Genomic DNA, 15,075 nt, shown 5'->3' on the forward strand with positions numbered 1-15,075 from the left:
ACATATATAGGCTAATTTCTTAGTCTTACCTATACCACAATCTATTTTGCGCCCTGAATTAGGTCCTAAAAGCAGCGTGTTGTGGTTTGTGTGTGTGGCTCTGTGTGCGTGGCTCTGTGTGTGTGTGTGTGTGTGTGTGTGGCGGTGTGTATGTATGTGTGTGTGTGGCTCTGTGTGTGTGTGGGGCTCTGTGTGTGTGTGTGGGGGGGGCTCTGTGTGTGTGGCTCTGTGCGCATGTGGCTGTGTGTGTGTGTGTGTGGCTGTGTGTGTGTGTTTGGCTCTGTGTGTGTTTGGCTCTGTGAGTGTGTGTGGGGGTGCAAATGCAATAGGTCTCGCATTTGCAAGAGATTAAGCTATTGGCATTGTAAATGACAATGCCATTTATTTGTCTGTTTTCAAAACCAACACATAAATAAAAATATTGTCATTTACAATTCAAATAGCTCTAACTTTTGCAAAGGCGAGACCGGTGCATTGTAAATGCTTGTTTGTATTGTGTGAAACTGCAGTACTTTCTGTTTTATTTCTTCTTCCTTGGACATTAACTGACACTAACACAATCAATGAAATCCGTTATTAAACGCTGGATTTAATGCACATTTTTACATTACTTATCCGAGTAAAGATGCATTTCGACAATGTGGCCGGGATTTCTATGACCCCTACATAACAGTTAGAATTACCTTCTGAAATGTAGTTTTGACTGCTAAATACACACGCACTTCTCATCCTTTCTTTACCTTATCCCACTGCTGAATGTAGACAATTCAGAAGTCTCATATGACATTTTAGGCTCCTGCAGGTGTTTCTGTTTGCATGATAATTGATGGCGTCACGGTCTAGGCAGCGAATTAATGACCATGCTAAACTGAATCCGTCTCTCCCATTTGCTGTTTAAAGCCCAATACCATAGACTTGCTCATATCCACATGGACATTAGGGCTCTGCCAAGAATCCATACTCCAAACAGTGGTGTATGGTTGCCACTCTGAATGCATTATAACTAACAAGCTTTACATGGTACGAGGACAAAAATGTGTGTTTTGTAAAATGCAAAAATCAACATGAAGTCTTTCAAACATGATATCTTTGTTAAACTAATTTTTATTCTAGTGGCTCTCTTTCAAGATCATATTGGTCCCTTTTATTTGGGAGGGATAGTGCTGCTAGAACATATATTTCTAATGTTTCAAAATCAAATAATTACATTTAACAGTTCATAAAGTGAAATATAGGTTTAGTAAAAGAAAATTTACACTGAGTGCCAAATGAAGCAACTAGAAAGATTTTATTTATTTATTTTGAAGGTTTTATAGAGCGCGAACAAGATCCTTGCGGATATCTAAGCGCTTTACATTAAGCAATGTTAGTTATAAAAACAGAAGAAAAAAAAGGCAGGTAAATCACGTATACATAACATGTAGCTTGTAGTTCAATTCATGCTGTTTTTAGTTTTAGAATTCTGATTGACCTAAGAAAATGAAAATCAGCACAACTTCTATACTTTTGCTTCAGAAGCAACCCGATTGACTCAAACAATGGAAATCTGAGTGTCCGTAAATAGACTAAAACTACATCCTAATCATGACAATCCATCTCATAGTACTGAAAAATAGTGTATCAGCTCATAATAAACTTCTCTTTTTTACAGAGCACTTCTTAAACATAAACCAGCCTGCTAACAACTAATGTGTGATTTAGTTTTCTACAAACAGATGTTGCCAACATTCATTCACAGATCATCCTTATGTACTTTGAATACTGTGACAGAACCTATTCCGTTGCCGGAGATTAAGATATGTTGGCCATACATCGGGATCTGGTATCTTTTTTTGGACCAATGGAGCATTGCAATCCTAAAACACCCCTTTCTTCCTTTTGCACGGTTAGATCCTCCCTTATCCTGAGGAAGAACCTGTGAATGTCTGGTCTGACGGGAGAGAGGGGGGATCAAAACGCACTGTGTAGACGGTACACACAGGAACTTAGACCTTTTGAAGCAACTAAATAGGAGACAGGAGAGATTCAATTTGCGTTCAAAGATATTTTAACCCATTATAGCCTCCCACTCCCTTCTTTTGGCGGGGTGGGGGTGAACGCAGGGGTGTGGTGGTTGATGCACAAATGCATGCTGATGGACAATCGAGAGAGGGAGAGAGAGATAGAGAGAGATTCAGTCAGTCAATTATTATGGTGTCAGGAATAAAAGAAAACCTTGATATGTATACATTGATTAAGCACATGAGATGTAAGGCAGGGGTTTTATGGTGAAAGGAGTATATCCAGGTTTGATACTTAATTACGATACAGTTAAATATTTTTACTCAGCAGCAGTTTCTCCATTTCCATTTGAGTTCAGATGAGGATAAGAGCTCAGTGCGACAGCGTTAATATCAGTTCAGATTGCAAAAGGAACGCACAGGAAGCACATTTTGGATGCACTAACAAACCAGAAAATGGCCTGCAAGGAAACCTTTTCTGTATACATTTAGTCTTCTGTCCCTTCTCTCACGTCCTTACAGGACCTTATCCATACTGATTCCCTTGGAAGAGCAGTCACCATCCCGCAAGAGTATTCTTTCCAAACAAGCATTAGCAATAGCCCTTATGTACTTAGACACTCATACTGAGTCCATTACCCTGTGAAGAAATGTTTGGATAAAGATTCCAGATGATCCTATGACAAGCAAGTGCAAGAGCTCCGTTTCAGAAGAATATGGTGGTGTACTACCCAGGAACCCATCTCTTAAACAGGGGTCATGTGGTAGGGAATGTTACTAGAAAGACTGAAGCAGATTGCTTGACCTGGCTCAAGATGAAGTATGTGGTTGCTGCCCTACATACAGACATTCTCATTGAATATATTCTTCAAGCCAAAACAATACTCTTAATTTTAACGAACGAAGTGTTCAAGGCATTGATTAGTGATATCTGCTGACTGAGCAGGATGTCACAGCACGAAAATGTTAATGGAACTATCCTTGTTAGAAATCCCAAAACACAAAGAAATTTAGAAAAGGTTTACTAAAGATCTCCTCATAAAAACACATACTCTAATAGGAAAACCATTTTTATGATAAATTAGAAAACACATAAGCCTTAAAACAGTACCAGGGAAGATCCCATAAGCAGTTTATCCTCTTTTCAGAAATCTCATCAGTGGATTCAAGCACATCGAGAGTAACCTCAGCAGAAGGGCCTACCAGCGAACAGCCAAGGAGCACCTCACTTTTTTTAGATTGAGGGTTGAAAAGTGGAAAAAGGTGATCAAGAGCACAGTGAGGCTCAAGGGAGATCAAAGCATGTAATGTTGGTGACACAGACAAAACATTCCAGTGTACCCACCCGCCCCCAATATTTGGAGTGCCTCACTGTTTTGGAAAATGGTGGTGGGAAGTTCTCGAATTGTTTAAAGATTTGCTAGACCTCACCTCCAATAACAACTGCTTACCCTTGCGGAGCTACCAGCTTGCTCCATGTCATCTGGACATTGTTTCCATTGTGTGCCTTTCTGTTACTAATCATAGTTATTAGGTATGTTAGTCCATTTGGCTGAATCGAAATAAGTTTGAACTCTAACTTCAAGGCACAATAGGTTTCGAAACGAAAGCAAAGGATGGAAACATGGTGCCCTACTGACATGAAGAGAGGTGGAAACCCCGCTCTTCTCTCCGGTTTCCCTCCCATTCCTTGCATGGTTTATTGATTGCTTTATACATTCCCTCCTTTCAACCCTAATCTCTTAACTTCATTGTAGACTCTTTCTTCACTCCTTCCGCTTACCCTCTTCCTTATCTCCCTTGAGGTTCTTCATTCGCTTGTTTCTCTTTCTTAACTTCCTGCCTATATACTGTACAACCTATTTTTCCTTCTTTCCACATCTTTATACATTTCTTGTTCTTCTTTAACCCTTTCCCCAATTTCTCTGTCTACTCTCATACAACCTTCTTTATCCATCTTTCTTTCATTTACCCACCGCTTTTTAGAAGCATTGAACAAGGTGAATGGTCTTTGTTACTGGAAAGGGCAGTTGGATGGGTCGGTCTCATTAATTCATGCCTTGTAAATTAGTGTGAATGGTCGCATCACCCTGCTGCAGATGTCTAATCAGAAGGTATTGTATGGAGCCGTTTAATACTTTTTGGATTGATAGAATATCCAAGGTTGAATTGTTGTAATATTATTGCCTATCAGTAAAATAAAGCAACAGTGTGCACTAAGTTTTCCAGATCTTAAATTATACAATTTACTCCATATGCTGCTAAAACATGCTTTGTCATAAAAGCTATCCAGTGAAGCTTTTAGTTGTGCTAAAAAAAATCTGATTATACAAGATAAAGAACAGCTTTTTTTCAATCTGGATGACTAGCTGAGGGGGGCTCAGCCAACCCTGCCACATCCGGTCCAAGTCTGCAGGGAAAAACGCTAGACTAAAATGAACCTCTCCCAGTGGAGGAACGAGTTCAAACAGTGCTTTCCCCCACCCCTAAAGGGGCATGTGTCATCTCCAGGTGTCGCTCCAGCTGCCCTAACTATACCCTGAGGTAACCAATCCGTAGGTGGCTGCATAAAAAATCAAACATCAGCACTCTGTTACACACAACAGCCGTTATAATCGTATACACCCAGTAGCTGTCGCATCAAAGTCCCATGTGGCCGCCCTGCACTCTTTTCCACATCACCTCTCCTGGCGTACTCCCAAACCAGGACCAAGGCCAGGTCATCAGAGCTGGATCAATGCAATAATATCACTCGACTGGGGGATCACCAGACCCCGACGGATTCTGCACCTCTTCCTCCTCTCCACTGTTCTGTATAGGAACCAGGTCATCACCTTCCATCAATACCTCCGCTAATGTGCCATCCTCCTGTACTTCAATTCTTGCTACGACAGTGTCCTCCGTCGCAGACTGTTCTGGAGAAATAGTCCAGTTTGTCATCCTCCGCTGACCCATGCGCTCTCTACGACAAGTTCTCTGTATGCCACATGCTTCTCGGTGCACCTTGTTCATCTGCTTGATCCAGGCCCAAGCCTCCTCCGGTCTCCAAGAGAAGTGAGTTTTTCCATGCGCCACCACCCTGAGCTCCGGGAACAGTAGCATATACGATAAATCCATGGATCTGAGTTTTTGTTTAAGTTCCATAAATGACTTACTCTGCGACTGCACTTTCCGGGTATAGTTTGGGAAGATAGCAATGTTGTGGTTTTTTGACTTTAGCATCTCTGCCTCCTGGGCCTTTTTAAGTATTGGCCCAACAATTAAATATCCTTGCAATGATGGCCCAATTCCTATATTTGTTATTATCGGTTAGTAGGCTTTTCGAGTTTTTGTGTTTTTCAAAATGCACTAAAATCCACTGATCTAAACATCTTGAAAATTAGTTTGCATGTGAGATAGTACTTTGCACAAATCAGAGAATTTATTATGAACAAAATTCAACTCACAAAAGTTTTCACTGGGTCTTAACAGCAACAACCAATAGAAATCAATTGGTACTTGTGATCTGTCTATTAAAGGAAAGTGTTGCTCAGCATGTTTACAGCAACAGTAGTTATTCATTCAGCCGTAACTTCATGGGCGATTCTTAGGGTCTCATTTCAAGTTACTCTGGTTCAAAAACCATCTGGGAAGAAATACTGCTAGAAGAAGATAGCAAGCCTGGTTTTCGATTCTGAGTTTCCTCTATGAATCGGGCAAATATGTTGCAGTAACAGACTACTTGTGTCTGATATCCCTGTATAATGTTAATCTCTATGCAGTGTTTTGTCTAGGCACATTCCATAAGTTGTTACCTGGAGAATTTTGCAGAGGCAAAAACCTATGGCAGAGTATAAATTGCACAGAATCCGTGAATTGAAATTAGGCTCAAACACTGAGTTCCTTGTCAGAGTTACCTTGTAACGAGGTTGTAAATGTATTCAGATATAGCTGTTCTTTTTCATATTCTCCCAATCAATGTCCTTACTGGCTTCACTTCTCTTTTTGCAACATAAATGTAATGGTATTAACTCTGAACGTGTGTATCTTTTGTTAGGCAACTTGGTTATATCCATAAGAAGTGCCACAGTGAGCCTCTTGGACCAGGAGTGGGAGCCCTGACAACAGAAGAGAGAACCCGCTGGGCTGAGGTTAGAATGATATTATGACCGTTCTTTATGATAATATGTTTCTCACAAACAACTTCTCTCTAATACTCTTCTGGCATTTTTGGAGAAATTTAAAATGGGATGAAGGCCTTGCTTCCAAACATGTTCTACCGTTCAAATGATTAAAAGAATTAGTTGCTCTATCTTGTTTGCCCTCATTATTTTCTGTCAAATGCTGAACTGTGTTCTCATATTCTTTCAATCTCTTTTAGATCCGGGAATATTTAATCAGCCTGGATCCAAAGAATCTGACCATATTAGAAAGCATCCAGAGAAGTCTGTTCGTGGTCTCTTTGGATGACTCCAGTCCTCATGGAACAAGTGAAGACTATAGTAAGGTGAGAGAAAATTGAGAATTTCTTTCAAATATTAATTATTATGCCTGGCTTCACAGCACAACTCTGTCAGAGGGCACGTACCACAAAAAAGAGGTAGGTTTATAAGAAGTATAGAGAGAGGTTTTGGCAGATTGAGGCATTGTTGATGCAGGCCCCATGTCAGAGCAATAATCTGCTTTAATTGGTAAACATCCATTAAAAAATACTTTAAAAAAGTGTTTTACAGTGTGAATACTCCGACAGATGCAGTAGTAAGGGGTTTTACATTCTTAACTCTGTGAAGAATGCACCACGAAGGGGGGTTTTACATTTTGAAGTCTGACAAATACAGTTAACATGTTAAGACTCGGAAAAATACATTAAACACGTTAAGCACATAGGAAAGGGATTGTCCTTCTGACACCTATTAATAGTTTTGGGGAATGGGGGTTAAGAGTTCTGACTTTAGATTTTAAAAAAAATTAACAGATTTTACTAAATTTGGTAAGCACATTACAACATTCAAAGTTACTCATCAACACCCGATAATGACCCCACATGTTGTATCGTATCCCCTTGGGCCTGGAAGGCCATAACTTAACTGTGGCTCCAATTCCCTCCTTCCCCCCTTCCTGCTGAGTTGCGCCCAGTTCCTTAGTTTGTTCTGATTTAGTCAGCTTGCTCGAAGACATTCAATGCTGCGACATCAAAGAGGCGATAGGAGGCTTCCCCTCTTCTAGCTTGTCTTAGGGTGGAGGCAGTTTTTTACTATTTGGTTGTTTGTGAATTTAAGTATGTGTTCTTAAAAAAAAAAAGCACTTGTTAGACATTGATTTATTAGGTGTTAGTGTTTGCTTTGTGGAGTACTATGTTTTCTAACCCACACAACATTTCTAGGATACATGCTTGAACTGCTCCTTCTAACTAGCCTGGAATTTAAGAGTAGCTGCGATAGACTGCTAAGGACCTATTCTTGTGAGTTCAGAGGCAGAGTCCTGCCAGCACTAGGGTGTCCTAAGGAAAGGTTGGTACTCTTGTGTACATGATGCTTGGTGATGCCAGTATGTGCTTGGTTGTTCAGAAAGTGTGATCTTTAGTTTTCTGTTAAGGTTTTAGTGAATGGGGGCTGTCTCCCAGAAGCCACTGGGCAAGGGTTCTCAAAAGTAAATAAATGGGCCACCTTGGTCATTCAACCCTCCTCTCACCTTCCTATATTTGGTGTTCTGCTTAGGGCTGGTTGTGTAATAATTGTTTCAAGAGTAAAACTTTTCGATCATTACATATCTAAGATGCAGTGGATTTTAAGCAAGGTTTTTAGAATCATTGATTAAAGCTCTCGGGGTGCAAGGACAAATTAGAGATTATCAATCATAGAGATTGGTGCAAGCCGGTAAAATATTTGTGCGATAAACAGAGTACCAGGACCTAAATGCCGATATGGCCCTGGAAAAGTACAACTGTTGCAGTACTGCAATACCATAGTCCCAAGGCTTCATTTTATTCCGTGTTAAGACAGGGTTGAAGACGTGTAGTTGATGACATGGAAAGTGAGCTGTTGGAACTGGCCCTTCTTGCAGGGTCATCCTCAAACTTTTTGCTTCTTCCTCCCTTATTTTTCCTGACCCGTGGCTGTTGGCAATAGGACTCTGCACACTTTACCACTGCTGATCAGTGCTAAAGTGCATATGCTCTCTGTGTAAATTGTTATTCTGATTGAATATACATGTTTGGCATATTTGTATCACCATGAAGTCCCTAGTAAAGTGCACTGGGTGTGCCAGGGCTGGTGATGACGAATGCTACTAGTGGGCCTGCAGCACTGATTGTGCCACCCACAGGAGTAGCCCTAAAAAGATGTCTCAGGCCTGACACTGCAGTGCCTGTGTGCAGTTTAGAACTGCCATGTCCTCCTGGTCAGTGTCCCCACTGACCAGGCCTAACCCTTCCCTTTTTGTGCACATCAGTCACCCCTATGGAAGGCCCAAGGTACCCCCCTGGGCAGGGTGCAGTGTATGTAAAAGGTAGAGCATGTACTAGTGCAGGTGACATGCTCTGGTAGTGAATAGCAGCCATTTTCATTTTTCACTACTGTAAGGCTATCTTGCTCCATAGGTTCACATGGGGGATGCTGATTACAGTGGTTAACAGCATTTCTTCCCATAGGAACAAGATAGGACATAAGTATCTAGTATCCCTGAACTCAGAATTTAATAACACATCTTTTAGGAAAGGTTGTTTTTAAATCCTGTGTTTGAGAACAGCACTTTTAGAAAGTTGCTGTTCTCTTGTCTGACCCTTCTGTGTGTCTGGGCCTGTTTGTGTATTGACTGTCTGGTTTGAGAATGACAGGGGCTGGGGGATTCCCCAGGAGGCTGTATGAGTCAGCACTAGGCCGAATGACTGCATTTGCAACTGGAGTGGTGGGAGGAGTTAGCACCTGGGCTGAATAGGGCTGTGCCTGCCTTCCACAATGCTGGCTCCACCCCCCTGCTGGGCGGCTGAAGACCCTGCCCCTCACTCTGAAAGGAAAGATGCAGCCAGCAAAACAAAGTACTCAGGAACCACCCAGAACTGGTTCAGACCGGGCTCAGGGCCCACATGCACCAAGACAACAAAGACTTTAGGACCCCTGACAGGACCCCTGACAACAGAAAATTAGATCATCCTGGAATCAAGAAGGAACCTCTGCCAAGGAGAAAGCTGAAACTGAAGAAGGAAGATTGTCCTGCTGTTGCTCTGCTGGACTGACCTGTTGCTTTGCTGCCAAGGAGAGGGGAAGGACGTTGCTGCTGAGCTGTGCCCCCTATCTTGAAGGAATCTCCAAGGGCCTGAGTAGAGCTGGCTCCCTGTTTTGAAGTCCCAGGAACAAAAGGACTTTACCCCCAGCTTCCCTGAACTCTGCTGAGAGAGTTCTGTCCTTCCTAGAGTGCTTGATCCAGTTGTGGGGCCTCTGGAAGTTGTACCTGTGCTGGGAAGCTTGAAACTAAGCTTGAGTGACTTTTGAAACTGAAAAGTGTCGCATCGCTCGCTTGCGGAGCGCATCCCCGACAGTGCGAGAAGTTTCCCGCCGCTACGGAGGTCGAGATTGTCGCAGCGCCTGACGCCGCTGCCAGAGACGTCGCATCCTTCGTTTGCGGGACGCACCAGACCAGTGCGGGAGAATCGAACATTGCTGCGAGTATCGTCGCAGAGCCTGTCGTCGCTGGTTGAGAACGCCGCACCGCTTGCTTGCGGACCGCATCACGTCGCTGCGAGCATCGTCGCAGAACCATCGCATCGAGGAGCTGCGAGAGAGAGGATCACCGCTGGACCGCGCATCGTCGCCCCGGAGATCGTCGCAGCCCCTACGAGATCGTCGCATCGTGCATTTGCGAGAACAGACTTCCTACGGAACCTACGTACCGGAATCCATACAAGTGGCCTTCCTCCCCATACAGACCGGATTCGTCGCAACACGCCCGCTGCTGCAGTGGGGCTGTCGCAAACGCCTCCCCAGGGTCTCAGGAGCAATGCATCGCTTGTTTTCCTCCGCACCAGCTTCTGCTTTTGGAACTTTGTTGCAACTGAAAGGTACTGTGAGTAAACGTGACGCAACTGTGAACTTTTCACGCATCTGTAGAGAATTCTATCGCAACCTAAAGAATTTTAACGCAACCTTAAGAACTCTTTTTGAAACCATATTCTTGAACTGTGTATGTTGGATTTTTGTCGTTTTGGTCTTGTGTAGTTTAGATTAAAAATACCTTTATTTTTCTAAACTGTTGTGGAGTCAGTTTGTGGTGTTTTCACTGTGTTACTGTGAGTGTTGGTACAAATACTTTACGCATTGCCTCTGGTTAGCCTAGACTGCTCGTGCCAAGCTATCTAGAGGGTGAGCAGGGGTTATCTCAGAGGGTTATCTCCTTGCCCTGACTAGAAGCAAGGGTCCCTATTTGGACAGTGGTACCTACCTCTGCCAACTAGAGACCCCCAGATCTAACATGAGCTATATTTAATATCAATAGCCTGTGCTTCTGTTTATTGCTGGACCCATTATTCCGTTTAAATGTTATATATTTTTAGCCTGTTATATATATATATAGTGCACTCCAGGCTTCGAAAGGCATATAAGTGCTGAACATTAGTGGGAGATGAATCTCTACATGTAGGAGAGACAATACAGTAAAAACAACCATCTTTTGTAGTTTGAGTGCAAAGGATGTGCCTAGATAACGAAGCCTAAGATATTAACTCGCAGGCAAGGCAAAGGGAGAAGACCTATATGAATAACATATCAACAATGTAATCAATACAAACTCTCATAAAGAAGCGTGCCAATTCGACCAAGGAAGTACTTGATGCACGCTTCATTCCACTACCCTCCTTATGCCCCTAATATAAAAGTGGAGTGCCCTGGTGTTATAGTCCCCCACAGTAACCCGACTGTGTCCTACTAATCAACCACTATTAACTACTAGGATATTCATCATTCTGTTGAGTAACATAAGTAAACCTTCAAATAGTAAAGGTTTCTGGAAAGCTGGTTAGATTGCTAAGGTCCTAATCTTTGTTCACATTCAGCCCACCTTCTCCCCTCAAAGATTTGGGCAGACTCATATCTATTTTCTTTTTATATATTTTCTTTTTCAATTCTGTTTTTTTTATGGAAATACATTAATGCACAACTTTGTATGTGATCCAGCGCGGCTCCAGAAATTACCTACAAAACCATCACCATACTCCTAGGGAGCTATTTTCATATTACTCATCACACTGCAAGTCATTTTTACACACATTCACCCTGCTCCAAGGATTGGTTAAAATTAGAGGAGAGCTGCTGCATTTTTAGCGGAGTGTCTTATTTCATACTAAAATGTATACATTATATACAGCTGCAGTTTATCGATATTGCCATGGTTTTATTTTCAAGAAGCATAAAAAACAGCCCACCATTATTGTCAATGGATCTGCTAGTAAAAGTTAACTAATGGACAACAAGACTAGCTCAATTCTCCATTTATTTAATTTTTTATTTTAGAGTTAAAATCTCCTAGCATGACCTTACTTTTAGTCACTCTATTTCAATAATCATTTAAAACATTAATAACCTTAACATAACAGTTCAGGAAAGTAAGCAAAATTATATTACCAAGATTTCAGGACAAGGACAACAGCATAAGGACAGAACAGTTCCCAAAAACCCACCTCTCTATTCTTTCTAGGTGTTCACCTCCCATCAGGACTCCGCACCAATTTGAAAAGTTAAAGTCCAGAAAAATGTCAAAGTCCTCGCAGCATAAAAATTCAACAATCCGACAGCATGTCGTGGTGCAAAATGTAATAAAAAAACAAGCTTTTTTCTTACTTCTAAACGTCCTCTTTTATACCCTTTTTCCCTAACTTATCTTTCTAAAACTTGTAACTTTTGGGGTCTTTCTTTATTCTGATTGGTTAGTCCAAGGGGTGGATGAGCATAACCTCATCACCTTATTGTTAGTATTTCCGCAAAGTCATCGTTATAATTAAAAAAATAAAGTCTCTATTGTCTCTTAGTAGTCCTTTCAACTTGTGTCTTTTAATTTGTAATTTCTTCAAACTTTCCCATGCTCACGATGCGGACATTCAAATTTATTGGCACCGAATCCAGCATCCAGGCCACACTGTCTTTGACCCACACTGTATAGGCACAGGCTGCTTGCACTTCTCTCGAGTTCTGTCGCGCATGCGTACATCATCTCAAACTCGGAGTCGCTGTAAACTTCCATTTTGGATTAGGGCGCATAGACCACTATGGGAACTATTATAGAAACAAACACAATTACATGTTCATTTTTGAAATATAGCCCTTCTGTTTACCTTCCTCCATTCTAAGGTAACCCCGTTAGTTATTACCACGCAGATATAGCAACAAATAAGCATTGTTTACTCACCATTCTCCATGATTTATGCCACAAATAATTACCAAAAAAGGAGACACTGTTCCTAATGCAGGGTGCAAAAAGTCACCAATGCATGAGGGTGCTAATGTCACCCATATATGAAAACAACAAAGAAAGAAAAGGGGAGAAGGAATAGAATCCCTAGGTAAGGGGACCCACAGAAAACAGGGAAAACATTTTGTGTCCTCTGTTGCTCTCACACACCTCGAAAGGTGTCATGCTTCATCATCGGGCAGTTGCTTCTCGTAGGGCCGGCGCTGCAATCCCCTACGGGTCCCCCGAAGGGTCTCTTTATCGGAGATCTTTTGTAGGACTGTCGGATGGTGCATGCGGGTGTGCGGGGGGGGGTTGTGTGTGGTGGGTCAATAGGGTAATAAAATGCGTGCTAGTATAAAGTGAAAATTGTAATGAGTAACCATGTAGCAATTGTTCTAATCATGTACCCTGAGCAGACTTAACTGCTAAATAAAATCTAGCCCCAGTGGCATACTATGCCTGGGTATAGAGAGACATAGGTCAACATGTTTCGCGCCTGCGTCGCCTTAAGGGTCGTTGGCGCTTCGTCAGGACCAGAATTAAAAATTATTTGAAGTGCACGTGATAAATGAATTAAAAATACCCTCATAATCGATCAGGGCGGGCAGTAACCTGTATGCCCAACATCTGTCTACAGCTGCATGTTTGTAACCGCTCCTGGTCAGTACCTAGGAAAGAACAAAATAGATTATACATTTAAATTACATTTGAATTCAAATCAAATCCAAATTTGAGCACCAGGAACACCTTGATGCCACATCATGTGCCACCACTGTGTGCACATGCAAAAACATGAAATTATCAAAGATAACAGGCGCATGAGACACAAATTCACACCAGGAAAATATTGGGGTGTGGGGATGTTGTGGGACCCACTTGTATCCCTATATTCTGTAACAAAGTATCTCAACCACTCTATGTCATAGTGCTCTACAAATCTTATCAAGGAGTCAGTGCCCTAGAGATGTATTCCCTTGAAACAAGCTCACCTTGTTATATTAAGGAGAACGATCCGTTGGCGCCAAGCAATGGACTCACCCACAAAACCGGGCTGTGGAAATAACAACCAACGAGAGTTAACAAACAGACAAGGGGCGCCCAATATCGAGCGCTCAAAAAGTCACGGTACCAGAGTCCCTACGAAAGGGATTTACTCACATCTTAGTTTGGGTGCTACCTCCTCCTCACCTACCCCATCATTGCTTCGGCCAGGGAAAGTCGTGGCGCTCCCCAGTAACCTTATAACCAGATCACAAGGGTCAGGTGTGCTGGGCATCTACCCTATCCGGGACATCCTATTCGGTAAGTTACGTCAATGCGCAAGCTTGGAAGCTCAGACGTACCGCGCATGTACAAAAACTCGAGTTAACTAATCCCCCACGCATGTGCAGTTTATATGCTCTATTTGGTCGTGTACTCTTGCAAAAATACATAAGCAAGCCGTACACTCATAAATAATGTGGAAGCTCAACCCGGTAATCGCAAACCAATGGCTCCAGGTAAAAATTAACTTAAAATGTTACTCGTGTTAAAAACCAAAGGTGCAAAAGTAAGAGCTGCTCAAATGGGTGCAAGTCCCGCTTTAATGTGCGTCTACTCCGTGAGTGTGGTGGGGGTACCAATTGTTAATGCCTGCAAAAGGGAATAAGTAAATTAATACTATACACTACATAGTGTCAACGTAATTGGGTACAAAGGGCTAGAGTGAGAATGTCACTCACGGTACAATTGTCTTAATACCTCCTGCCTCACCCATATAATTTGCGAATTATATACCCAAAAAGGTTGCCAAATGAACACACATACAGTTTACATTGGCAATCCATGCTGGCTGAAAATTGGGGGGTGTGTCCCATGTGCCTGTAGAAAGGAAAAACTAAACAAAGCGGATAGAATGGTCCCTCGGCCGGAAGGCCGTGCTTAAATTACTATACAAAAGAGAGAGGTGGGGGACCAAGGAGCTATTATGAGGTCCAGTGTCCATGCTCCTATATTAAACTGATTACCAAAAAGGGGACACTGTTCCTAATGCAGGGTGCAAAAAGTCACCAATGTATGAGGGTGCTAATGTCACCCATATATGAAAACAACAAAGAAAGAAAAGGGGAGAAGGAATAGAATCCCTAGGTAAGGGGACCCACAGAAAACAGGGAAAACATTTTGTGTCCTCTGTTGCCCTCACACACCTCTAAAGGTTTCATGCTTCATCATCGGGCAGTTGCTCCTCGTAGGGCCGGCGTTGCAATCCCCTACGGGTCCCCCGAAGGGTCTCTTTATCAGAGATCTTTTGTAGGACTGCCGGATGGTGCATGTGGGTGTGCGGGGGAGGTGTTATGTGGTGGGTCAATAGGGTAATAAAATGCGTGCTAGTATAAAGTGAAAATTGTAATGGGTAACCATGTAGCAATTGTTCTAATCATGTACCCTGAGCAGACTTAACTGCTAAATAAAATCTAGCCCCAGTGGCATACTATGCCTGGGTATAGAGAGACATAGGTCAACATGTTTCGCGCCTGCGTCGCCTTAAGGGTCGTTGGCGCTTCGTCAGGACCAGAATTAAAAATTATTTGAAGTGCACGTGATAAATGGATTAAAAATACCCTCATAATCGATCAGGGCGGGCAGTAACCTGTATGCCCAACATCTGTCTACAGCT

The 15,075-nt window shown here is 42.4% G+C and overlaps 1 protein-coding gene across 2 annotated transcripts in view; it reads left to right on the top strand.

Moving 5' to 3' along the window:
• CROT (carnitine O-octanoyltransferase) overlaps window positions 1–15,075 on the top strand; it is a 498,400-nt gene that overhangs the window by 284,176 nt on the left and 199,149 nt on the right. For both annotated transcript variants that reach the window (XM_078663596.1, XM_078663597.1), the window contains exons 7-8: window positions 6,037–6,130; window positions 6,361–6,486. In XM_078663596.1, coding sequence (XP_078519722.1) covers window positions 6,037–6,130; window positions 6,361–6,486 — 220 coding nt within the window. The remainder of the gene's footprint in view (window positions 1–6,036; window positions 6,131–6,360; window positions 6,487–15,075) is intronic.

Source organism: Lissotriton helveticus, chromosome 10 (genome assembly GCF_964261635.1).
Source record: "Lissotriton helveticus chromosome 10, aLisHel1.1, whole genome shotgun sequence".
In the NCBI taxonomy this organism is placed as follows: domain Eukaryota; kingdom Metazoa; phylum Chordata; class Amphibia; order Caudata; family Salamandridae; genus Lissotriton; species Lissotriton helveticus.